The following is a 26,656-nucleotide window of genomic DNA, read 5'->3' on the forward strand; positions in this document are numbered from 1 at the left end:
TTAAAGGCGCGATATTAATACAGGTTGTTGTTAAGCTCTCGCTAACCTCTAGGGTTAATCTCCTTACTGGTCGAGGACCCAGTGTCGCCGAGTCCAATCCCAGCTCCGCAACTCACCTGCGGTCTGGAAGTTGAGAGCAACCATCTGACAGCCAGCGTTCCAGAAGGCAAGGGGCATGTAGTTCGAGGAGTCCACTCTCGTCCCCTTGGGGTAAATGCGACTCATTTGTCTCTTGTTGTACCTGTGGGGGGTGTATAGGAACTCAGAGACCTGTGAGGTGCCATGCAGCGGCAATGAATTCTACAGGCCCATGGAGAGAAGGCCCCAATCTCTGCTGGTGAAGGTAGATGTAGAGGTTGGGGGGAGGATGGGAGGCTTCTTCAGGGGAGCACTGACCATTGTTTAAACAGAAAGGACACAATGAGGAGCAGAAGGGGACAGGTGAGGGATGGGTTGGCCTGCCTTCCCCACTCCTGCACGGATTCAGGCTTCATAAAGAGCTAAGGTGGCTGTAATATACGCATCGGTGAGTATGCTCACAGATTTGTAGAGCTGCAGACTGCTCCTGGGCATGGCCAATGGGGCCATCAGCCGGTCCAGGCAGCGGGCGGCCGAGGGGGTTGTTCAACCCGACTGCCTGCCTCTCTTCCTTTCTTAGGCGGGAAATTGTGTTAGGGAAATTGATGGGATTGAAGGCCGATAAATCCCCGGGGTCTGATAGTTTGCATCCCAGAGTACTTAAGGAAGTGGCCCTAGAAATAGTGTATGCATTGGTGATCATTTTCCAACAGTCTATCGACTCGGGATCCGTTCCTATGGACTGGAGGGTAGCTAATGTAACACCACTTTTTAAAAAAGGAGAGAGAGAGAAAAAGCGGGTAATTATAGACCGGTTAGCCTGACATCAGTAGTGGGGAAAATGTTGGAATCAATCATTAAGGATGAAATAGCAGTGCATTTGGAAAGCAGTGACAGGATCGGACCAAGTCAGCATGGATTTATGAAAGGGAAATCATGCTTGACAAATCTTCTGGAATTTTTTGAGGATGTAACTAGCAGAGTGGACAAGGGATAACCAGTGGATGTGGTGTATTTGGACTTTCAAAAGGCTTTTGACAAGAGATTGGTGTGCAAAATCAAAGCGCATGGTATTGGGGGTAATGTACTGACGTGGATAGAGAACTGGTTGGCAGACAGGAAGCAGAGAGTCGGGATAAATGGGTCCTTTTCAGAATGGCAGGCTGTGATTAGTGGGGTGCCGCAGGGCTCAGTGCTGGGACCCCAGCTCTTTACAATATACATTAACGATTTAAATGAAGGAATTGAGTGTAATATCTCCAAGTTTGCGGATGACACTAAACTGGGTGGCGGTGTGAGCTGTGAGGAGGACGCTAAGAGGCTGCAGGGTGATTTGGACAGGTTAGGTGAGTGGGCAAATGCATGGCAGATGCAGTATAATGTGGATAAATGTGAGGTTATCCATTTTGGGGGCAAAAACACGAAGGCAGAATATTATCTGAATGGTGGCAGATTAGGAAAAGGGGAGGTGCAACGAGACCTGGGTGTCATAGTTCATCAGCCACTGAAAGTGGGCATGCAGGTACAGCAGGCGGTAAAGAAGGCAAATGGTATGTTAGCCTTCATAGCTAGGAGATTTGAGTATAGAAGCAGGGAGGTCTTACTACAGTTGTACAGGGCCTTAGTGAGGCCTCACCTGGAATATTGTGTTCAGTTTTGGTCTCCTAATCTGAAGAAAGACGTTCTTGTTATTGAGGGAGTGCAGCGAAGGTTCACCAGACTGATTCCAGGGATGGCTGGACTGTCATATGAGGAGAGATTGGATCAACTGGGCCTGTATTCACTGGAGTTTAGAAGGATGAGAGGGGATCTCATAGAAACGTATAAGATTCTGACGGCACTAGACAGGTTAGATGCGGGAAGAATGTTCCCGATGTTGGGGAAGTCCAGAACCAGGGGACATAGTCTTAGGATAAGGGGTAGGCCATTTAGCACTAAGATGAGGAGAAACTTTTTCACTCAGAGAGTTGTTAACCTGTGGCATTCCCTGCTGCAGAGAGTTGTTGATGCCAGTTCATTGGATATATTTAAGAGGGAATTAAATATGGCCCTTATGGCTAAGGGCATCAAGGGGTATGGAGAAAAAGCAGGAAAGGGGTACTGAGGTGAATGATCAGCCATGATCTTATTGAATGGTGGTGCAGGCTTGAAGGGCCAAATGGCCTACTCCTGCACCTATTTTCTATGTTTCTGCGATTCCTGGAGATGGAGCACGCGGTGTCCACCAGTACGCTTGCAGCCTTCCGCGAGAGGTGGGCGCTGGAGGGACTGGAGTGCATCATCAACCCAGGCAACCGAGTTTTAATTTGATGTTTGCCTAAAGTTTAATTTGTTTAATTTGCCGGTTTTAGTGCCCCCCCCCCTCTTTTAGCCAGGGGGCACTTGTATAATTTGTGTTTCAGTGCCCTCAAAAAAAAACAAGGGGGCACTTGTTTGAAAATGTTTGGTATGTTTCCCTCCCCGCCCCTTAAATCAGGGGACACTTGATAAATTGATTAATTGATTACAACTAAAATAGTTGTCGAGGGACGCGCCAGGGATGCCCCATGTCCGGCCAGTTATATGCCTTATGCGTGGAGCCTTTCCTGCGCCTCTGGCGGAAGAGGTTGATGGGACTGGCTCAGCAAGGGCCGGGTGTGGAGGTCGTCCTTTCGGCTTACGCTGATGATGTGCTCCTCATGGTTGAGGATCCCGTTGACCTGCGGAGGGTACGTGAGTGGCAGGAGATTTACTCAGCCGCATTCTCCGCCAGGATCAACTGGGAGAATTGTTCCGGACTGCTGGTGGGTCAGTGGTGGGTGGATTCCCTGGCGGAGGAGCTGAGGCCTTTTGCCTGGAGCACGACCCATCTCCTCTATCTGGGAGTCTACCTTAGCCCAGACGTGGAAGCCTGGCCAGCGAACTAGCAAGAGCTGGAGGCCAAGGTCACCGCTCGCCTAGGGCACTGGATAGGACTGCTCCAAGTGCTGTCCTACAGGGGTCGAGCGCTCGTCATAAACCAGCTGGTGGCTGCTATGTTGTGGTACCGGCTGGTCACTTTGACTCCTCCCCCTGCGTTTGTCACCAAGATATAGAAGAAGCTGGTGGACTTCTTCTGGAACAACAGGAAGCACTGGGTCTCTGCCGCGGTCTTGAGTCTCCAACTTAGGGAGGGCGGTCAGGCGTTGGTGTGCGTCAGCGCCCAGCTCGCGACTTTCCGTCTTCAGAGCCTGCAGAGATACCTCCACGTCGAGCCCCCTCCTAGGTGGCGTGCTCTGGCGACGTATTTCTGCCACCAGCATTACAGCATCAATTACGACACGCAGCTCCTGTTTGTGAGCCTGGGGAGCGTCAGGACCGCCTTCCAGGGGTTGTCTGTCTTTTACCAGGAACTCATCGGGGTCTGGAACAGAGTCGCCACCAAGCGCAGCTCTCCCCCGTCTGGAGTGGTGCTGCTCAGGAATCCATACCTCCACGACCGCGGTTTTAAGTGGCAGGCGGATGAGAGGGCTGTGGCTGGCGAGGTGACCAGGGTCAGGGACCTGCTCGATGGCGGAGGAACGGGCTGGATGGCACCAGACGTGCTGGCACGGTGCCTAAACTGGGCCGACGTCCGGAGTGCGGCCAACGCCATCGAGTCGCTAAAAACAGCACTGGGCCCTGACTCCGTTAGGTGTGTCGAGGAGGCTTAAGCACATGGGGCGATCCCGTCCGAACTGACCCACGTCCGGACGGAATTCCTCATCGGCGCCAAGCCCCGAAACCTCCCTCGGGAGCCGGCGCCTCACAACTTGAACCTCCTCGGGGAAATCCCCTCTGTGCCTTTCAGTTCTGCACGGAGGGGATTCCTGTACGGACTGCTCCTGCACATTCTCCACCTTGCCATCCTCGTCTGGCATCCAGACACGTCATGGCGCACCATCTTGCCGTCCGGAGGAGGCGGGGGTCCCCAATGGAGTGCTCTCTATACGGGAGTCCTCCCTGTATTTATTGGGGACTTGGCTTGGAGGGTGGTGCACGGAGCAGTCCCGTGCAATAGGTTTTTAAGTCGGTTCACGGGCTCCCAGGCCGCCTGCAATTTCTGCGGTCTGGAAGAGTCCGTGTTCCATGCTTTTATGGAATGTGCAAGGTTGCAGCCCCTGTTCCATTATTTAAAAGGGGCTGCTCCTCAATTTCTGGTTGCACTGCAGTCCCACGCTCCTCATCTTTGGGCACCCTGTGCGGAGGGGAGCGGGTAGGTCCGAGGGCCTCCTCGTAAGACTTCTCCTGGGCACGGCCAAGGGGGCCATCAGCCGGTCCAGGCAGCGGGCGGTCGAGGGGGTCGTTCAACCTGACTGCCTGCCTCTCTTCCGCGCATACATCCGAGCCAGGGTGTCCCTGGAGATTGAGCACGCGGTGTCCACGGGTACGCTCACGGCCTTCCGCGAGAGGTGGGTGCCGGAGGGACTGGAGTGCATCATCACCCCCGGCAACCAAATTTTAATTTGATCATTTAAGTTTAAAGTTTAATTTGTTTAATTTGTCGATTTTAGTCACCCCCCCCCCCCCCTTTTTAGCTAAGGGGCACTTGTATAATTTGTGTTTTTAGTGCCCTAAATCCACCCCCCGCACCCCCCCCAAAAAAAAAGGGGCACTGGAAAAATGTTTATTTTGGAGTGTGACCCCCCTTGCAGGGAGCATTTGTTTAAAGTGCACAACTAAAATAGTTGAACTGGTAATATGTCGTGTGATTGTTAAACCTTTGCTAATAAACCAACTAGTTCTTAATAGCAATGTATCGCTATGAATTCTTAAGCAAAGAACCCATGAAGCAAATATATTACAGGGGCGAGTGGGGGAAGAGGGTATAGTGACTGACAGAACACAGGAAAGCCGAGATTCTGGGAGGGTGTGTCAGCAACAGGAGAGACAGGGGAGAGGGAAGGAGGTAAAGGGGAAGGGGGTGGGGGCAAGGAGGAGTGGAGGGAACTAGGGAGAAGAAGAGGAGGGTAAAAGAAAGGGGAATGGAAGAGGAAAGGTAAAGGTTTGGAGATCAGGCTTGACAAAGGGCGAGGGCACTAGGGACTGTGAGGGGGGGCGGGGGTGTGGGGGGTGGAGGGGGGGGGGACTTGGAGAGAGGGGAACTGCAGTAGACGCCAATTAAGTTCAGTTTCACTCTTGTTCTGGAGACCGAGGGCAGAAAATTCGAGGCCGCCACGGGAGTTGCTGGTGTCACCGTTGCCTCAGGTTAATGGCCACCGAAAATCATCTAAGGGTTAGAGGAGAACTATTGATGCTGAGGACTAAATATTTGTAGCCCAGCACTAACTCACAGTGTAAGGTCCTCCTGGTGATGCTAGTGCTGCCCATCCAGAGGCAATGTCCCATCTTCCAGCAGCCTCGGCAGGCGAGGCCATGAGTTTGCTAGGCACTGTGGGACTTTAAAAATGATCTGAACCAATAAAAATCAAAAGTAAAAAAAAGCAGTTATGCCTTGTAGCCTTTTAAATCAAAACATTAAAAAGTCCCAAATGAGAGTCCTCAAATGCCCCAGCGAGCCAGGGAAGGGGCACCTGTAATATATCGCGCCCCACCTAGTGCACTACTGTGGTAATGCAACTGCAGATGTTTATAATAAATGCATCATGTGACAAGGTCACATGACAGGTTCCTGTGAGAGCCATCTTGTGTAGTCTGTGATGTCGGTAAAGAATGTATCACAACCCAGGGTCCAGCACGCAGCACTCCAGCTTTGTGCAAGGGGGTCAACACTGTGAGAGAGGTCCTCCTCCAGAAAGAAGGATTTGGGACCACATCACCGAGGGTGTCACTGCCAGCAGTGTCACTCCCAGCCCCTGGTTCCTGTGCCCCAAAAAAACTTCATGACTTCAGGCCACTGGCCACGGCTTTTTCAAGCGCCGTTGCCTAACAACTGTATCACTAGCCTCACACACTGCTCAATGCATGACAGTCTCCCCCCCACCCCCGCAATCACTCACCTAACAGCAATCCCTGTAGGGGGTTGACCCCCTGCACAATCACGAGGCACACCTCCCAATCCTAGTTTTACATCACCCCCACTTGGAGGAGACGGTGCGGGCCATTCTGGACAGGGGCCTGGCTGAGCCCTTGGCCAGTGGCGGGACTGAAAAGATACAAGATGCTGATATCCTCTTTCTGGCATGCACCTCTTGCTTTCCTGCCCTCCCCTCACCACAATACCACCCTTGTGCCTTCCTCATTTCACACACCCAAGAAATGCAACCTGCCCAGCCAGTGGGTGAGCAAGAAAAGGGAGAGGAGAGTGAAGATGGAGAAGAAGACACACCATCACTCGATTTCACACTCAGCCACCAGCTCCTCAAGGTCGCCGTCCAAGGCCATCTGCAGTGTCCCCCACTGAAAGTCAGCAGCCACGCTGCAGCCACTGGGGTAGCACTGCGTGACATTAGTATGATAGGCAAAGGCACACACAAGACAGTTTCTCAGAGAATGCATAAGGGTAATGAGTTGGTCAAAGCCACCTACGGTCCAAACTCCCAAGGCCCCACCCCACTCCAGGCCAAGAACAGAGAAACGCTCATCAAGGACACCAAGGCAATCAGAGCCTGCTGGAAGGAGCATTTTGAAGATCTCCTCAACTAAAACTTTGCCTTTGACTTGAGTGTTCTCAACTCCATCCCGCAGCATGCGACCCGCCACCACTTCAGTGAAACCCCAACGTTGCACGAGGTAGGAAAAGCCATAAATCAGCTCAAGAACAACAAGGCTATGGGAGCGGATGGAATTCCTGCTGAGGCGCTAAAGTATGGCAGAGAGGTGCTGTTGGCGCGGATACATGACCTCATCTCTCATCTGGAGGGAGGAGAGCATGCCGGGAGATCTCAGAGATGCAGTGATCATGACCCTCTTTAAAAAGGGAGACAAGTCCGACTGCGGCAACTACAGGGGAATCTCCCTGCTATCAGTCACTGGGAAGGTTGTCGCTAGAGTTCTCCTCAACCATCTTCTCCCTATGGCTGAGGAGCTCCTCCCAGAGTCACAGTGTGGATTTCGTCCGCTACGGAGCACAACAGACATGATTTTTGCAGCGCGACAGCTGCAGGAAAAATGCAGGGAGCAGCGCCAGCCCTTATATATGGCCTTCTTCGATCTTACAAAGCCTTTGACACTGTATATGGAGCGTCCTCCTCCATTTTGGATGCTTCCAAAAGTTTGTCAACATCCTTCGCCTGCTCCACGATGACATGCAGGCCGTGATCCTTACCAACGGATCCATTACAGACGCTATCCACGTCCAGACCGGGGTCAAACAGGGCTGCATCATCGCTCCAACCCTCTTCTCAATCTTCCTTGCCGCCATGCTCCACTTCACAATCAACAAGCTCCCCGCTAGAGTGGAACTAAACCACAGAACCAGTGGGAAGCTGTTTAACCTACGCCTCCTCCAGGCCAGGTCCAAGATCACCCCAACCTCTATAGTTGAGCTGCAGTACGCAGACGACACCTGCGTCTGCGCACATTCTGAGGCTGAATTCCAGGATATAGTCGATGTATTCACTGAGGCATATGAAAGCATGGGCCTTATGCTTAACATCCGTAAGACAAAATTCCTCCACCAGCCTGTCCCTGCTGCACAGCACTGGCCCCCCAATCATCAAGATCCACGGCGCAGCCCTCGACAACGTGGACCATTTCCCATACCTCGGGAGCCTCTTATCAACAAAAGCAGACACAGGCGACGAGATCCAACACCGCCTCCAGTGCGCCAGTGCAGCCTTTGGCTGCCTGAGGAAAAGAGTGTTCGAAGACCAGGCCCTCAAATCTGGCACCAAGCTCATGGTCTGCAGGGCTGTAGTAATATCTGCCCTCCTGTATGGATCAGAGGCATGGATGATGTACAGAAGACACCTCAAGTCACCAAAGATATCTACGCAAGATCTTGCAAATCCCCTGGGAGGACAGACGCACCGATATTAGCGTCCTCGTCCAGGCCAACAGCCCCAGCATTCAAGCACTGACCACACTCGATCAGCTTCACTGGGCAGGTCACATCGTTCGCATGACAGACATGACACTCCGAAAGTAATAGCTCTATGCGGATCTCCTTCACGGCAAACGAGCCAAAGATGGACAGTGGAAACGTTACAAGGATACCCTCAAAGCCTCCCTGATAAAGTGCGACACCCCCACTGACACCTGGGAGTCCCTGGCCAAAGACTGCCCTAAGTGGAAGAAGTGCATCCAGGAGGGCGTTGAGCTCTTCGAATCTCAACGCCGCGAGCGTGAAGAGATCAGGTGCAGGCAGCGGAAGGAGCGTGTGGTAAATCAGTGCCACCCCCCCCTTCCCCCGACGACTATCTGTCCCACCTGTGACAGAGTCTGTGGCTCTCGTATTGGACTGTACAGCCACCAAAGGACTCACTTTAGGAATGGAAGCAAGTCTTCCTCGATTCCGAGGGACTGCCTATGATGATGATTATGTCATTTGGATGGATGTATAAAGTCGGATTGGAAAGTTTGCTTTGTGGAGGCTTTTATTTCAGCACTGTGGCCAAGAAAACACTGTGATGGTCAGTAACAGAGGGAGGGTAAGCTGTGGAACAAATACTGAAAGGGGAATTGGGATTGTGCTCACTGGGGCCGCAGGCAGAATAATCTATCCCGGATATCCCAGCCAGAAAGGGGCTGTCCATGTTGCATTTTTCTTTCTGCTTCCTCCTCTTCTGCGTCTTCCTCTTCCCTCCGTGAGCGGAGGCTATAAATCTGAATTGACAGCATAAAATGCTGGAAATACTCAGCAGGTCAGGGAGCATCTCGATCTGAGACGTGAACTCTGTTTCTCTCTCCACGAATCTTGCCTGACCCGCTGAATATTTCCAGCATATTCTTTCTTCTCAGAGGCCTTCCTTTACCATCCGAGGCCTTGCAAGCATCCAACAGCACTCCATACACACTTAAAGCAAGCCACTAGTTCAATGAAATATTAAAAATCCAGTCCAAAAGATTAAATGCGTGAAAGATGTACATGTCCCTTTCTCTGTCAGTCGGCTGCAAGCTAGGTTTCGAGAGAACACCACCGCATCGGGACTATAAAAAGAGTTGGAGCCACTGCAGCTCCCAGAGCAAGCTACTCCAAGTGTGCGACGGCTTCGAGGTGGGTGACCGGGTGACGTCATCAGGACCCAGGTCGCCGTTTGGAGCGTGGGCAGGAGCATCGGCGGGGCCCTGGTACAGCAGAGGAGCGGGAAGGTCGCGGCGGACTTGCGATGAGTGATCGGGGCGGAGGAGCGATGAGAGAGCGTGGCTGAGATTTGGTGGGTGATCATGGCGGAGGCTCGGCGAATGTTTGGTTCGGAGGGAGATCGTGGCGGAGGTGTGGCGAGTGTCTTTGTGGCGGAGGAGCGGTGAGGGATTGTGGTGACGGTGCAGCAAATGTGGGTTCGGGGCCCAGGAGAGGCGTGAGTTTGGGGCCCAGAAGAGCCAAGGGCCCAGGGGCAGCACGGGCCAGCCCACACTGCGATATGTGTGTGCACTAGGTCTGTGCAGCAGAGCAGGTCTCCAGTCATCTTGGTTAACCCTTGCCACTGGATAAGCCAGTGTGGAGGCTGATATGCATTAAAAAAATCCACACACAGACATCTTCCACCCCCTCAATTGGAGTTCAGGACTGGAACATGGGGTCCTTCATTGAAACATCTGTGAACCCATGTGGAAGCAAGTCATCCTCGTTTGAGGGACTGCCTATGATGATGAGGTTCCCATAGCGAGCTTAGGGCCCGACACTGAGCTAAGTGCTCAGGTCCAAGTTGGCCAAGGTGACGTGAAGCTGGTGTGACATCACCTCTTCCTCATTTATATCTGCACTTTACCGACAGTGCTGCCAGCCCTTGGTAAATGGCAGACACCGTGGGATCCACCACCGGCTGGAGAAAGGACAGCGTCCGCCCACTTTACGCTAAACATTGCCGAGAACGGGAAGCGTAAGGCCCCTGAATCTTGAGCACTTTAAAGGTTTTTGAGCAGGGATGAGGTGAGGGCAGGAGACATCTCACTGACAGAATAGGAGATTGCGAGAGGCAGCACAGTTAGAAGAGAGCAGGGTGACATGCTGATAAGGTAAGGGAACAACCGTCGAATAAATCTTCAGTAACAACATACCTGCAACTCCATTCCACAAAATAACCCAGTCATTACAGACAGTCACACTCACTCCCATGTATCGGTTATTCTATATATAGACCCCCGAACCCCTCGATTAGATCCCAGCCTGTAATTCACTGCTGGGTATCTGTTATTCTATATATAGACCCCAGAACCCCTCGATTAGATTCCAGCCTGTAACTCACTCCCGGGTATCCGTTATTCTATATATAGACCCCGCCCCCCCGAAACCCTCGATTAGATCAGAGCCTGTAAATTACTCCCATGAATCCGTTATTCTATATATATAAACCCCCGAACCCCTCGATTAGATCCCAGCCTGTAATTCACTCCTGGGAATCTGTTATTCTATATATAGACACCCCCCGAAACCCTCGATTAGATCCGAGCCTGTAACTCACTCCCATGAATCCGTTATTCTATATATATAAACCCCCGAACCCCTCGATTAGATCCCAGCCTGTAATTCACTGCTGGGTCTCTGTTATTCTATATATAAACCCCCCTGAACCCCTCGATCAGATCCCAGCCTGTAACTCACTCCTGGGTATCTGTTATTCTGTATATAAACCCCCCGAACCCCTCAATTAGATTCCAGCCTGTAACTCACTCCCGCGTATCAGTTATTCTATATATAAACCCCCGAACCTCGATTAGATTCCAGCCTATAACTCACTCCCGGGTATCTGTTATTCTCTATGTAAACCCCCCGAATCCCTCGATTAGATTCCAGCCTGTAACTCACTCCCGGGTATCTGTTATTCTCTATGTAAACCCACCCGAAAGCCTCAATTAGATTCCAGCCTGTAACTCACTCCTGGGTTTCTGTTATTCTATATATAAACCCCCCCCCCCCGAATCCCGCGATTAGATTGCAGCCTGTAACTCACTCCCAGGTATCTGTTATTCTATATATAAACTCCCCCCGAACCCCTCGATTAGATCCCAGCCTGTAACTCACTCCCGGGTTTCTGTTATTCTATATATAAACCTCCCCGAACCCCTCGATTAGATCCGAGCCCGTAACTCACTCCCATTAATCCGTTATTCTATATATATACCCCCCGAACCCCTCGATTAGATTCCAGCCTGTAACTCACTCCCGGGTATCTGTTATTCTATATATAAACCCCCCCGAACCCCTCGATTAGATTCCAGCCTGTAACTCACTCCCGGGTATCCGTTATTCTATATATAAAGCCCCACGGATCCCTCGATTAGATCCCAGCATGTAACTCACTCCCGGGTATCTGTTATTCTATATATAAACCCCCTCCCCCCAGAAGCCCTCGATTAGATCCCAGCCTGTAACCCACTCCCGGTTATCTGTTATTCTATATATAAAGCCCCCCCCCGAACTCCTCGATTAGATCCCAACCTATAACTCACTCCCGGGTATCTGTTATTCTCTATATAAACCCCCCCGAACCCCTCGATTAGATCCCAGCCTGTAACTCACTCCCGGGTATCTGTTATTCTATATATAAACCCCTGAACCCCTCGATTAGATCCCAGCCTATAACTCACTCCCGGGTATGTTATTCTATTTATAGACCCCCAGAACCCCTCGATTAGATCCCAGCCTGTAACTCACTCCCGGGTATCTGTTATTCTATTTATAGACCCCCAGAACCGCTCGATTAGATCCCAGCCTGTAACTCACTCCCGGGTATCTGTTATTCTATATATAAGCCCCCCCCCCACACCACCCCCCGAACACTTCGATTAGATTCCAGCCTATAACCCTCTCCCAGGTATCTGTTATTCTATATATAGACCCCCGAACCCCTCGATAAGATTTGAGCCTGTAACTCACTCCTGGGTATCTGTTATTCTATTTTTAAACCCCCCCGAACCCCTTGATTAGATCCCAGACTGTAACTCACTCGCAGGTATCTGTTATTCTATATATAAACCCCACCGAACCCCTCGATTAGATCCCAGCCTGTAACTCACTCCCGGGTATCTGTTATTCTATATATAAACCCCCCTGAACCCCTCGATTAGATCCCAGACTGTAACTCACTCCTGGGTATCTGTTATTCTATATATAAACCCCCCTGAACCCCTCGATTAGATCCCAGACTGTAACTCACTCGCAGGTATCTGTTATTCTATATATAAACCCCCCTGAACCCCTCGATTAGATCCCAGCCTGTAACTCACTCCCAGGTATCTGTTATTCTATATATAAACCTCCCCGAACGCCTCGATTAGATCCCAGCCTGTAACTCACTCCCGGATATCTGTTATTCTATATATAGACCCCCTGAATCCCTCGATTAGATTCCAGCCTGTAACTCACTCCTGGGTATCTGTTATTCTATACATAAACCTCCCCGAAACTCTCGATTAGATTCCAGCCTGTAACTCACTCCTGGGTATCTGTTATTCTATATATAAACCACAGAACCCCTTGATTAGATCCAAGCCTGTAACTCACGCCCGGGTATCTGTTATTCTTTTTATAGACCCCCGAACCCCTCGATTAGATTCCAGTCTGTAACTCACTCCCGGATATGTTATTCTATATATAGACCCCCGAACCCCTCGATTAGATTTGAGTCTGTAACTCATTCCCGGGTATCTGTTATTCTATATATAAACCACCCCCCCAACCCCTCGATTAGATTCCAGCCTGTAACTCACTCCCGGGTACCTGATATTCGATATATAAATCCCCCGAACCTCTAGATGAGATCCCAGCCTGTAACTCACTCCTGGGAATCGACTATTCGCTGTATGTTGCTAAGCTGTGTTGGAGCTGGTGTATTGGCGTTCGCTCGCTCAGTGTACACCAGCCCTCTGCATTCACTGGCCACCTGGTGTCAGTATGAAACTGTTTGCAGACAGCCGTTGGAAGGATACTGAATAAATTCAATGGGCATTTTCATGAGCAGGTCCAGAGCTTTTGTCTCCGTGAAGGATGAGATGATGCAGGATTTATTTCGTTCTGCAAAGCAAAGAAATCAGATTTAGCAAGTATTTGTCCGTGTAGTTTTATCAGGATATAATGTTCCTGTGTGTATTAAATACAAATGGGATGGAATGTCACTAAGTATTAAACACGTGGGATAGTGTGTCACTCTTGTACTCTTTGGATCGTCCTGAGGGTGCTACACAATTGCAAGTTTGCTCTTGTAGTTTCAGAGTGAATTACTGGAGGGCAGCTACAGGCTGTGCACACGATCTGCGGCACAGGTCAGTGCAAAGCTCTCAACCAGAGCTTCAATGTTGATCGGAGAATGCATTTCGTAGAGGCATCAAAAGTCCAAGTGAACACGGAAGTGCAGGTCCTGCTCTGGCACAGTATGGTGCTGGCGACAGGTGTTTCTCTGGGTCTGAGCAATATTACATAGAGTCACACACAGTTTACAGCACACAAACAGGCCATGCGGCCCAACTGGTCCGTGCCGGTCTTTATTCTCCACGTGAGCCTCCTCCCTCCCTACTTCATAAGAACATAAGAAATGGGAGCAAGAGTTGGCCATACGGCCCCTCGAGCCTGCTCTGCCATTCAATACGATCATGGCTGATCTGATCATGGACTCAGCTCCACTTCCCTGCCCGCTCCCCATAACTCTTGACTCCCTTATAGTTCAAAAAACTGTCTATCTCCACCTTAAATATATTCAGTGACCCAACCTCCACAGCTCTCTGGGGCAGAGAATTCCAGAAATTCCTCTTTATCTCTGTTTTAAATGGGTGCCCCCGACTCTGAAACTATGTCCCCTAGTTCTAGATTGCCCCACGAGGGGAAACGTCCTCGCTGCATCTACCTTGTCAAGCCCCCTCAGAATCTTATACATTTCAATAAGACCACCTCTCATTCTTCTTAACTCCAATGAGTACAAGCCTAACCTGCTCAACCTTTCTTCATAAGTCAACCCCTTCATCTCAGGAATCAACCTCGTGAACCTTCTCTGAACTGTTTCCAAAGCAAGTATATCCTTCCTTAAAAAAACTGTATGCAGTACTCCAGGTGTGGCCTCACTAATACCCTGTACAGTTGTAGCAGGACCTCTCTGCTTTTATACTCTATCCCCCTTGCAATAAAGGCCAACATTCCATTTGCCTTCCTGATCACTTGCTGTACCTGCATGATAACTTTTTGTGTTTCATGTACAAAGACCCCCAGGTCCCTCTGTACTCAGCATTTTGTAATCTCTCCCCATTTCATTTGCTTTTTTATTCTTCCTACCAAAGTGGATAACCTCACATTTTCCCACATTATACTCCATCTGCCAAATTTTTTCCCACTCACTTAACCTACCTATGTCCCTTTGCAGATTCTTTGTGCCCTCATCACAATTTGCTTTCCCACCCATCTTTGTATCATTTTGACGTTTCATCACCACCACGGAGGGTGGAGGAGTGGCCCAGGCAGCGCGCCCAGCCTCCCTGCAGACTTACATACTCACGGACAGGCACGGGTGGCGAGATTTGGCCGCCGAGTTGGTGGCGGCTGCGGGGCACCTTCGGGCGTGGACGGACCTTGGTTACTGTCGAGGGTTGCGGGGAGATCGGCCGTCATCTTTGCATGAGTCGCCCGCCGCAGGGGGCAGGGAGCGACAGGAGCGGGGCTTCCTCGACGTCACAACGCTTTCCATTGTCCTGAAGCGGGGCAGGGAGTATGCGCAGCGCGCATCTTACTGCAGGGAGGCCATCAAGTGCAGGATGGTGATCAGTGACATGAATACATAAGGTCCAGGTCGGTGATTGGAGCGTGGGCAGATATAGCACAAGTAGCGAGAGACTGTAGAGGGATGTGATCAGGGCCCAGGGAAGGCGTGAGTTTGGGGCCAGGGGCCCAGGGACAGCATGGGCCAGCCCACACTGCGATATGTGTGCACACTAGATCTGTGTAGCAGAACTGGTCTCCAGTCATCTTGGTTAATCCTTGCCACTGGACCAAGGCCTAGCTCTGTCAAGCCCATGTGGTGGCTGGTGTGCAACGGTCACCACACGTTAAAAACTCCACGCACAGGCATCTTCCACCCTTCAGGATATAGTTCAGGATCTGGAATATTAGGTCCTTCATTGAAACACCTGTGAACTCATCCTTTTTTTGGCGTGGAAGCAAGTCATCCTCGTTTCGAGGGACTGCCTATGATGATGATGCATCATCAGCAAATTTGGCTACATTACACGCAGTCCCTTCTTCCAAGTCATTAATACAGATTGTAAATAGTTCAGGACCCAACACCGATCTCCGCAGCACCCAGTCACTGTTTGCCAACCGGAAAATGACCCATTTAAACCAATCAAGATAACCTTCTATTCCTTTCTCCTTTATGTGTTTATCCAGCTTCCCCTTAAATAACCTATGCTATTCGCCTTAACCACTCCCTGTGATAGCGTGTTCCACATTCTAACCACTCTCTTGAGTAAAGAAGTTTCTCCTGAATTCCCCATTGGATTTATTAGTGACTATCTTATATTTATGAACCCTAGTTTTGGACTCACCCACAATTGGCAATTTTTTCTCTACATCTGCCCTGTCAAACCCTTTCATTATCCTAAGGACCTCTGTCAGCTCACCCCTCAGCATTCTCTTCTCTGGAGAAAAGAACCTCAGCCTGTTCAGTTGTTCCTGGTCAGTATAACTGCTCAGTTCTGCTTTTGCAATAAGTTGCAAACGGTCCTCACACAGTTTGGGTTCTTCTGCCCATTTCCTCATTGGACATGAATATCAGTAGAGAAAAAGTACTAGAGAAATTAATGGGACTAAAAGCCGACAAATCTCCTGGACCTGACGGCCTACATCCTAGGGTTCTAAAAGAGGTGGTTGCAGAGATAGTGGATGCATTGGTTGTGATCTTCCAAAATTCCCGAGATTCTAGAACAATCCCAGCAGATTGGAAGGTAGCAAATGTAACCCCGCTATTCAAGAAAGGAGGGAGAGAGAAAACAGGGAACTACAGGCCAGTTAGCCTGACATCAGCCATCGGGAAAATGCTGGAATCCATTTTTAAGGAAGTGGTATCGGGACACGAAGATAATCATAATATGATTAGGCAGAGTCAACACGGTTTTATTAAAGGGAAATCGTGTTTGACAAATTGATTAGAGTTTTTTGAGGATGTAACTAACAGGGTAGATGAAAGGGAGCCAGTGGATGTAGTATATTTGGATTTCCAAAAGGTAAGCTGCCACATAAAAGGTTATTACACAAGATAAGGGCTTATGGAGTTGGGGGTAATAGATTAGGATTTTCTGGATGGCAGGCTGTAACTAGTGGGGTGCCACAGGGATCAGTGCTGGGGCCTCAGCTATTTACAGTTTATATTAATGACTTAGGTGAAGGGACCGAGTGTAATGTTACCAAAAGCTAGGTGGGTCAGTTAGTTGTGAGGAGAACACAAAGCATCTGCAAAGGGATATAGATAGACTGAGTGAGTGGGCAGTAAGATGGCAGATGGAGTATAATGTGTGGAAATGTGAGGTCATTCACTTTAGGAGGAAGAATAGAAAAACAGAATATTTTTAAATGGTGAGAAACTATTAACTGTTGGTGTGCAGGGAGATTTGGGTGTCCTTGTACAGGAAACACAGAAAGCTAGCATGCAGATACAGCAAGCAATAAGGAAGGCAAATGGCATGTTGCCTTTATTGCAAGGGGGTTGGAGTATTACAGTAAGGAAGTCTTGCTACAACTGTACAGGGCCCTGGTGAGACCACACCTGGAGTACTGGGCACAATTTTGGTCTCCGTATCTAAGGAAGGATATACTTGCCTTGGAGGCGGTACAACAGAGGTTCACTCGATTGATTCCTGGGATGAGAGGGTTGTCCTATGAGGAGAGATTGAGTACATTGGGCGTGTACTCTCTGGAGTTTAGAAGAAAGAGAGGTGATCTCATTGAAACATACAAGATTCTGAGGGGGCTCGGCAGGGTAGATGCTGAGAGGTTGTTTCCCCTGGCTGGAGTGTCTAGAACCAGGGGTCACAGTCTCAGGATAAGGGGTCGGCCATTTAAGACAGAGATGAAGAGAAATTTCTTCACACAGAGGGTGGTGAATCTTTGGAATTCTCTGCCCCAGAGGGCTGTGGATGCTGAGTCGGTGAGTATATTCAAGGCTGAAATATATAGATTTTTGGAGTTTAGGGGAATCAAGAGATATGGGGATCGGGCAGGGAAGTGGAGTTGAGGTCGATGATCAGCCATGGTCTTACTGAATGGCAGAGCAGGCTTGAGGGGCTGTAGGGCCTACTCCTGCTCCTAATTATGACGTTCTCATGTTCTTACGAATGACTTGAGGTTTGCTGGGACAGATGGTGTAAACACTGAGTGATGCGGAGAGCACAGGGGCACGGGCAGGTATCTTACTGTTGGCTACTTCAAAGGAGTCGAATTTCACGGGCTGAATGTAGTTGACCAGACTGGACATCTCTTCATATGCTCTCACTTCCTGGCCAGCAGTACCCTGTTAGGAAAGAACGCAGCAACAAGCACAAGTTATAGCTCAGCAACAAACAATGTCATCAAAGTAGGGCTCATTCCGCAGCCCAGACAGGAGGTCCATCGTTGCAAAACTCTGGGAGTGTTTGATGGGAAAATGTAGAGGGAGTTTTACACTGTATCTAACCCCGTGCTGTACCTGCCCTGGGAGTGTTTAATGGGACAGTGCCATCATCATACGCAGTCCCTCGGAATCGAGGAAAATTTGCTTCCACTCTTCACATGAGTCCAATACGAGAGCCACAATCCCTGTCACAGGTGGGACAGACAGTGGTTGAAGGAAAGGATGGGTGAGACTGGTTTGCCGCACGCTCTTTCCGCTGCCTGCGCTTGATTTCTGCATGCTCTCGGTGATGAGACTCGAGGTACTCAGCACCCTTCCGGATGCACTTCCTCCACTTAGGGCGGTCTTTGGCCAGGGACTCCCAGGTGTCAGTGGGGATGTTGCACTTTATCAGGGAGGCTTTGAGGGTGTCCTTGTAACGTTTCTGCTGCCCACCTTTGGCTCGTTTGCCGTGAAGGAGCTCAGAGTAGAGTTGAGGGAGCTTTACTCTGTAACCTAACCCTGTGATGTACCGGCCCTGGGAATGTTTGATGGGACAGCGTAGCGGCAGCTTTACTCTGTATTTAACCCGTGCTGTACCTAGCACTAACACATCAATTTTTTTTTTAATGGCAGGCGTGCTTCAAACATCTTCACAGTACCAGTCAGTAAATGGTCCTCCAAACCTTCTAGTGTAGCATCCTTAACATGTACATTCAATGAATAAATATCAACAAATAATTAGAAACTAAATAATGTCGCGATTGTTTACAAATGGGGGCTTGCTTGGCCAATTCAAAGCACTTTGAGAGTCGATGACTGCATTCAGGCACAGGCCATTCCAGGTTAGGACGGCAGCTCCTCTTCCAGAAAGGGTTTAAGAAAGAAAGACTTGGATTTATATAGCGCCTTTCATGGCCATTGGACATCTCACAGTGCTTTACAGCCAATGAGGTACTATTGGAGTGTAGTCACTGTGGGAATCATTGTGCACAGCAAGCTCCCACAAACAGCAATATGATAATGACCTGATAATCTGTTTTTGTTATGTTGATTGAGGGATAAATATTGGCCAGGACACTGGGGATAACTCCCCTGCTCTTATTCAAAATAGTACCATGGGATCTATTACGTCCACCTGAGAGAGCAGACGGGGCCTCGGTTTAATGTCTCATCTGAAAGTTGGCCCCTCCAACAGTGCAGCGCTCCCTCAGCACTGCACTGAGAGTGTCAGCCTAGATTTTTGTGCTCAAGTTGATGGAGTGGGACTTGAACCACAACCTTCTGACTCACAGGTGAGTGTGCTGCCCACTGAGCCACAGCGGATTACAAAAATCCGGCAACATTCAGGGTCATCGTTGGGTGAAAACCCTGAAAGTCCCACCCTAACATCACAGTGGGAGCAGCTCCATCACATGGAGTTGAAGGGGGAAGGCCCACCAGCACGGCCAAATCACCAGAAACAATGTAAAACGCAACTGCTCATACCTCGTCCGATTCGCTTTTCTTCTGCTCCTCCTCCTCCTCCTGCTCAATGTTCTCAGCCTCCTCCTCGTTCTCACACTGCTCCTCCACAGTCTCCGCTGTAATCACCCCAGGACAAACACAAGCAATCACCACCACGTCTGGACCCAGGAATCACCACACAGCACTCATAGGTCACAATTATAACCTACCAGTGTGAGTGAGGGGGATATCGGTGTTACAGTGAGGGGTATGTCAGTGTTACAGTGAGGGGTATATCAGTGTTACAGTGAGGGGTATATCAGTGTTACAGTGAGGGGTGTGTGTAGGCTACATCAGAGTTACAGTGAGGGGTGTGGGGTATATCAGTGTTACAGTGAGGGGTGTGGTGTATATCAGTGTTACAGTGAGGGGTGTGAGATATATCAGTGTTACAGTGAGGGGTGTGGGGTATATCAGTGTTACAGTGAGGGGTGTGAGATATATCAGTGTTACAGTGAGGGGTGTGGGGTATATCAGTGTTACAGTGAGGGATGTGGGGTATGTCAGTGTTACAGTGAGGGGTGAGGGGTATATCAGTGTTACAGTGAGGGGTGAGGGGTATGTCAGTGTTACAGTGAGGGGTATATCAGTGTTACAGTGAGGGGTATATCAGTGTTACAGTGAGGGGTGTGGGATATATCAGTGTTACAGTGAGGGTTGTGGTGTATATCAGTGTTACAGTGAGGGGTGTGGGGTATATCAGTGTTACAGTGAGGGGTGTGGGGTATATCAGTGTTACAGTGAGGGATGTGGGGTATATCAGTGTTACAGTGAGGGGTGAGGGGTACATCAGTGTTACAGTGAGGGGTGAGGGGTATGTCAGTGTTACAGTGAGGGGTGTGGGGTATATCAGTGTTACAGTGAGGGGTGTGAGATATATCAGTGTTACAGTGAGGGGTGTGGGGTATATCAGTGTTACAGTGAGGGATGTGGGGTATGTCAGTGTTACAGTGAGGGGTATATCAGTGTTACAGTGAGGGGTGAGGGGTATGTCAGTGTTACAGTGAGGGGTATATCAGTGTTAGTGAGGGGTATATCAGTGTTACAGTGAGGGGTGTGGGATACATCAGTGTTACAGTGAGGGTTGTGGTGTATATCAGTGTTACAGTGAGGGGTGTGGGGTATATCAGTGTTACAGTGAGGGGTGTGGGGTGTATCAGAGTGTTACAGTGAGGGGTGTAGGGTATATCAGTGTTACAGTGAGAGGTGTGGGGTATATCAGTGTTACAGTGAGGAGTGTGGGGTATATCAGTGGTACAATGAGGAGTGTGAGGTATATCAGTGTAACAGTGAGGAGCGTGGAGTATATCTATTACAGTGCGGGGTGTGGGGTATATCAGTGTTACAGTGAGGGGTGTGGGGTATATCAGTGTTACAATGAGAGGTGTGGGGTATATCAGTGTTACAGTGAGGGGTGTAAGGTATATCAGTGTTACACGGAGCGGTGTGGGGTAAATCAGAGTGTTACAGTGAGGGGTATGGGGTATATCAGAGTGTTACATTGAGGGATGTGGGGTATATCAGTGTTACAGTGAGCGGTGTGGGGTATATCAGTGATACAGTGAGGGGTGGGGGATATATCAGTGTTACAGTGAGGAGTGGGGGATATATCAGTGTTAGTGAGGAGTGTGGGGTATATCAGAGCGTTATAGTGAGTGGTGAGGAGTATATCAGTATTGCAGTGAGGTGTGTGGGGTATATCAGTGTTATAGTGAGGTGTGAGGTGTATTTCCTGTTACAGTGAGGTGCATGGAGTATATCAGAGTATTACAGTGAGGGGTGTGGGGTATATCTGTTACAGTGAGGGATGTGGGGTATATCAGAGTGCAGAGTGTTACAGTGATGGGTGTGGGGTATATCAGTGTTACAGTGAGGGGTGTGGGGTATATCAGTGTGTTGCAGTGAAGGGGTGTGAGGTATATCAGTGTTACAGTAAGGGGTGTGGGGTATATTCAGTGTTACAATGAGGGGTGTGGGGTATATCAGAGTGTTACAGTGAGGGGTGCAGGGTATATCAGAGACTATTATAGTAAGGGGGTGGGATATATCAGAATTTTACAATGGGAACATGGGACGATCGGAACAGGAGGTGTAATTCTGCCCCTCGAGCCAGTTCCGCCATTCGATGAGCTAATGGTTGATCTGTATACTCACTCCATCTCACTCATTTGGTGCCATATGCCTTTACCCAACAACAATTTAACGAGACCCAGATTTCCAGTACCCTGTGTGTGTAGGAATGCTTCCTGACATCACCCCTGAAGGACCTGACTCTAATGTTAAGGTTATGCCCCTGGTTCTGGTCTCTCCCACCAGCGGATCTAGTCTCTCTCTCTACTCTATCAAATCCCTTAATTATCTTAAACACCTCCATCAGATCGCCCCTTAATCTTCGATATTCAAGGGAAGCACGCCTATTCTGTGCAACCTGTCCTCATTCATTTAACCCTTTTAGCCCCAATATAATTGTGGTGAACCTGCCCTGCACCCTCTCCAAGGCAACATGCCCTTGCTGAGGTGCGGTGTAGTCCTTCCAACGAGGACTAACCAGAGCTCTGTCAGGCTATAATATAACTCCCACCCCTTTGTGTCGCTGACCTGCTCATCCACAGGTCCTCGCTACTCGCTATTTAGAAAATACTCTGATTGATCTTTATTAGTGGATAACCTCACACTTCCCCACATCGAACTCCATCTGCCATAGTTTGGCCCACTCACTTAATCTATCAATGTCGCTTTGCAACCTTCTGCTCCCATCTACACTATTTACTGTCCCTCTCAACTTGGTATATACGTGCATTGGAGGCAGTTCAGAGAAGATTCACTCGGTTATTCTTGAGATGAAGAGGTTGTCTTATGAAGAACGGTTGAGCAGGATGGGCCTATACTCATTGGAGTTTAGAAGAATGAGAGGTGATCTTATTGAAACTTATAAGATTCTGAGGGGGCTTGACAGGGTAGATGCAGAGAGGATGTTTCCCTTCATGGGGCAATCTAGAACTAGGGGGCATAGTTTCAGAATAAGGGGTCGCACCGGAAATGAGGAGGAATTTCTTCTCTGAGAGGGTCGTGAATTTTTGGAATTCTCTGCCCCAGAGAGTTGTGGAGGCTGGGTCATTGAATATATTTAAGGTGGAGCTAGACAGCTTTTGAACAATAGGGGTGTCAAGGGTTATGGGGAGCGGGCAGGGAAGTGTTGAGGCCAAGATCAGATCATCCATGATCTTATTGAATGGTGGAGCAAGCTCGAGGGACCAAATGGCCTACTCCTGTTCCTATTTCTTATGTTCTTATGGTATCAGGTTAACGGCCTGTGGCTTGTCCAACAGTCTGCCCGTCTCTGAGCAATGAATCGATGCATTAATCACTCCCGTTCCCACTGGTTACTTTCACACTGTCTGTGACAAGGCAGCGACTCATAGAGCAAGCTATACCTGTCGGAGTTGTTTCACTCGGCCCTGTCTGATCAGACGTTGGCTCCATGCTCTTCCTCCTCTTCCCCTCTTGGCCGGTGCTACTGGCTGCCTGGTTCTTCTTGTTCTTGATGAGGATTTTCCCCATCAGTTCCTGAGGGCTGGGGAGAGGGGCTCCGGCCTTCAGCTGTCACAGAAGGGACAAAAGGGGTTGAGTTGTGCCCGTGACATGCTTCACAGATCCATGTCCGCATCACCACACGCCATCGTGATTTATCCAGTCTGCAACTCAGAGCCACAGATAATGGCAGAAGGTTTAAAAATATCAAATGTTCACCTTCACATCTTAGGAATCAAATATACAAGCACCACCACCTCCCCCCCCCCCCCACCCTGCCCCCCTCCACCCTCTCTCCCCCCTCTCTCCCCCCTCCCCACCACCGCACACCCCCACAAGGCCCCAATTATGCTCCATCTGTCCTGAAGGCCATGGTCCATGATGGGATCAGGGTGCAGAGAACTGGATGGCCCATCGCATGTTGCCTAAATGCATATTCACCGTGTGTCGCCGCTGGGGTTTGGGCGTGTGGCCCCGACCTGTGAGAGACCATCAGCGGCAGGTCAGGGCCATAAAAGGAGCGGCGAGCGGTGGCCCCTGGACAGTGTGGTGGCGTACCACGGCAAGGTACAGCGCGAGCTGGAGCAGGAGAGCGACGGCAGTGAAGAGGGACGTCAACAAGGTCCAGGTCGGTGATTGGGGTGTGGGCAGGTACAGCAGGAGCGGCGAGGTCGGGGCGAAGGAGCGGCGAGAGATTGTAGAGGGATGTGATCGGGGCCCAGGAGAGGAGCGAGTTCGGGGTGAGGGCCCAGGGGCAGCACGGGCCAGCCCACACTGCGACATATGTGCGCACTAGGGCCCGTGCAGCAGAGCTGGTCTCCAGTCGTCCTGGTCAATCCTTGCCACTGGACCAAGATCTCGCTCTGTCAAGCCCGTGTGGTGGCTGGTGTGCAACGGCCATCCACGTTAAAAAACCCACGCACAGGCATCTTCCACCCTTCAGGATATAGTTCAGGATCTGGAATATTAGATCCTTCATTGAAACACCTGTGAACTCATCCTTTTTTTTGGCGTGGAAGCAAGTCATCCTGGCTTCGAGGGACTGCCTATGATGGTGATGTTTGGGAGTGTAAACAAAGGGTTAAATCTCGTTATATTGTAGCAATGTTGGCCCTGAAATTCCGGCCTCACCGGGTCTGTACGGAATACGTACGGACCCAGCGAGCCCTCGCAAAAGCTCGTTTTTGGGACGCGATGCGCATGCGCCGAAAACCGGCCTTTCCGCTCAATTTCTCCGTCCAGAATGTCTGCATCCCCAGAAGAAGGATATCAGTGTGGGCGAGATTGGGCTATTCGCCCATCCCTTGCCCAATGAATGCCCTTCAAACTCTTACACCTGGTAAAGCAGGTGCAGAACTTACTTTTACCAGTGTAAGAGTTTTAAAACATATAAAAATAAAATTTAAATACACATTTTTATAGTAAAAACCCTGTCCACTAAGGTAAGTTTATTTTAAACCCTATTAAAACACATTTTAAAAAACCTACAAAATATATATTTTTTCGAAAACATTTAATTTCAATTAATTTTAAATATGTATGGTGTTTTTTATTTATTATGCTGTGTTTGGGTGTTTTAGGGGGTTATTCTCATTGATAATGGGAACGCGTAAAATCGTAGTTCCCATTACTATCAATGAGAATACTGTACCATGATTGGTTGTCCAGGCCCATGTGACTCCAGCTTCTCCGTCCGTATCTTGAAGACGTGGACGCGCTGCGAACTGCGGGGAAAGAAGGCCTCCGATCGCAATCCAAGCGCCTCTGATACCACCAGGTACATTCGTAGAGAAATTTCGGGTCGGAGGCGTTCGTCTGAAGGAAGCCTCCCACCGGAATTTTAGGGTAGCTTTTGCCTGTTTAAGTTTCGCTATTCAGTTTAGTCAGTGGGAATTAAAAGTTGTGCCAGTCTGAGACAGTCGTTAGCGAATTGGAAATGACAAAGAATCTGTCTGTTCCTCGCTCCAGCCTGCCTGGGAAACACTATTGCTGTGGATACTGATAGTGGGGTACCGAACAGTAAGGGCAGGACAGGCTCAGTGATAAATGTGAACTAGGTCAAGTAGAAACCTGGGAATTCTCGTGGAGCAGGGTGGGGAACAAAGGTTTTGTTGTGTATTTGTAAAGCACTCCCATGTCCCGCCACCAGGGAGCGCATCCCCTGAAGTCGCAAGGGATCCCAGCATCCCTTGGGAGCACTGTATATAAGCCAGTCCCTAAGGCCTGAACCTCACTCTGGAGTGTCTTAATAAAGACTGAGGTCACTGTTACTTTAACCTCCCTGTGTGCAGCCTCATCTGTGTTAGGAATACAATAACTGGCGACGAGAATACGAATCCAACGCAAAGATGCAGCAAACTGTGGGCATCCTGGAGAAGTTCTCGGAGGGTGAGGACTAGGAAGCCTATGTCAAACGGCTAGACCAGTACTTTGTAGCTAACAAGCTGGACAGAGAAGGAAGCACTGCAAAAAGGAGAGCGGTCCTCCTCACAGATTCTCATGAAGAATCTTCTGGCTCCGGTGAAACCCACAGATATGTCGTATGAGAAGCTGTGTACACTGGTTCGAGAGCATCTCAACCCGAGGAAGAGCATGCTGATGGCGAGATATCGGTTCCACATGTGCCAGCGATCTGAAGGTCAGGAAGTGGTGAGCTACGTTGCCGAGCTAAGGCGACTTACAGGACAATGTGAGTTTGATGGCTACCTGGAGCAAATGCTCAGAGACTTTTTTGTACTGGGCATTGGCCACGAGACCATCCTACGAAAACTTTTGAGTGTAGAGACACCGACCCTCAGTAAGGCCATTGCGATAGCACAGGCGTTTATGTCCACCAGTGATAACACCAAACAAATCTCTCAGCACACAAGTGCTAGCAATGTTCATAAATTAACTGGAACTGTGTTTGCGAGCAGAAATGTACATGGCAGAGCACACGAGTCTGCAACTGCCAGCAGGCCTCAGCTGACCCAGATGACTCAGAGTCCGTAACAAAGGATGAATGCAAGGCAATTCACACCTTGTTGGCGTTGTGGAGGCTTCCATTCAGCCTATTCATTCTGCTTCAAAAGGTATGTTTGCAAGAGCTGTGGAACAATGGGACACCTCCAACGAGCTTGCAAATGAGCTGCAAGCTCTGCAAAACCTGCTAACCCACCACGTGGCAGAGGAAGATCAGACAATAGTGGATCAAAGCAATTTCGAGCCTCAGAGAGAGGAGGCTGATGCTGAAGTACACGGGGTGCACACATTTTCGACGAAATGTCCACCTATAATGGTAAACGTAAAATTGAATGGCTTACCCGTAGCCATGGAACTGGACACTGGCGTTAGCCAATCCATCATGAGTAAAAAGATGTTTGAGAGACTGTGGTGCAACAAGGCATTCAGACCAGCCCTGAGCCCCATCCACATGAAACTGAGAACGTACACCAAAGAGCTTATCACTGTCCTGGGCAGCGCCTACGAGGGCACGGTGCACGAACTGCCACTCTGGATTGTCCCGGGTGATGGCGCCACACTGCTTGGAAGGAGCTGGCTGGGCAAAATCCACTGGAACTGGGATGACATCCGAGCGCTATCCCATGTCGATGAGGCCTCATGTACCCAGGTTCTTCACAAATTTCCTTCCTTTTTTGAGCCAGGCATTGGAAACTTTTCCAGGGCGAAGGTGCGGATTCACTTGGTCCCAGAGGCACAACCCATTCACCACAAGGCGCGAGCAGAACCTCACATGATGAGGGAGAGAATGGAAATCGAGCTGGACAGGTTGCAGCGCGAGGGCATCATCTCCCCAGTGGAATTCAGCGAGTGGGCCAGCCTGATTGTTCAAGTACTCAAAAGTGATGGCACGGTTAGGATTTGCGGCGATTAGAAAGTAACTATTAATCATTTCTCGCTACAGGACCAATACC

At 49.7% G+C, this 26,656-nt stretch overlaps 1 protein-coding gene across 1 annotated transcript in view; it reads right to left on the reverse strand.

Annotated features, from left to right (window-relative positions):
• LOC139262701 (1-phosphatidylinositol 4,5-bisphosphate phosphodiesterase beta-2-like) overlaps positions 1-26,656 on the reverse strand; it is a 398,767-nt gene that overhangs the window by 313,195 nt on the left and 58,916 nt on the right. The window contains exons 14-18 of the mRNA XM_070877853.1: positions 22,646-22,811; positions 19,194-19,288; positions 17,531-17,627; positions 13,069-13,153; positions 117-241 (exon numbers count right to left, since the gene is read on the reverse strand). Of these exons, the coding sequence (XP_070733954.1) occupies positions 117-241; positions 13,069-13,153; positions 17,531-17,627; positions 19,194-19,288; positions 22,646-22,811 (568 nt within the window). The remainder of the gene's footprint in view (positions 1-116; positions 242-13,068; positions 13,154-17,530; positions 17,628-19,193; positions 19,289-22,645; positions 22,812-26,656) is intronic.

Source organism: Pristiophorus japonicus, chromosome 4 (genome assembly GCF_044704955.1).
Source record: "Pristiophorus japonicus isolate sPriJap1 chromosome 4, sPriJap1.hap1, whole genome shotgun sequence".
NCBI classification, from domain to species: Eukaryota; Metazoa; Chordata; class Chondrichthyes; family Pristiophoridae; genus Pristiophorus; species Pristiophorus japonicus.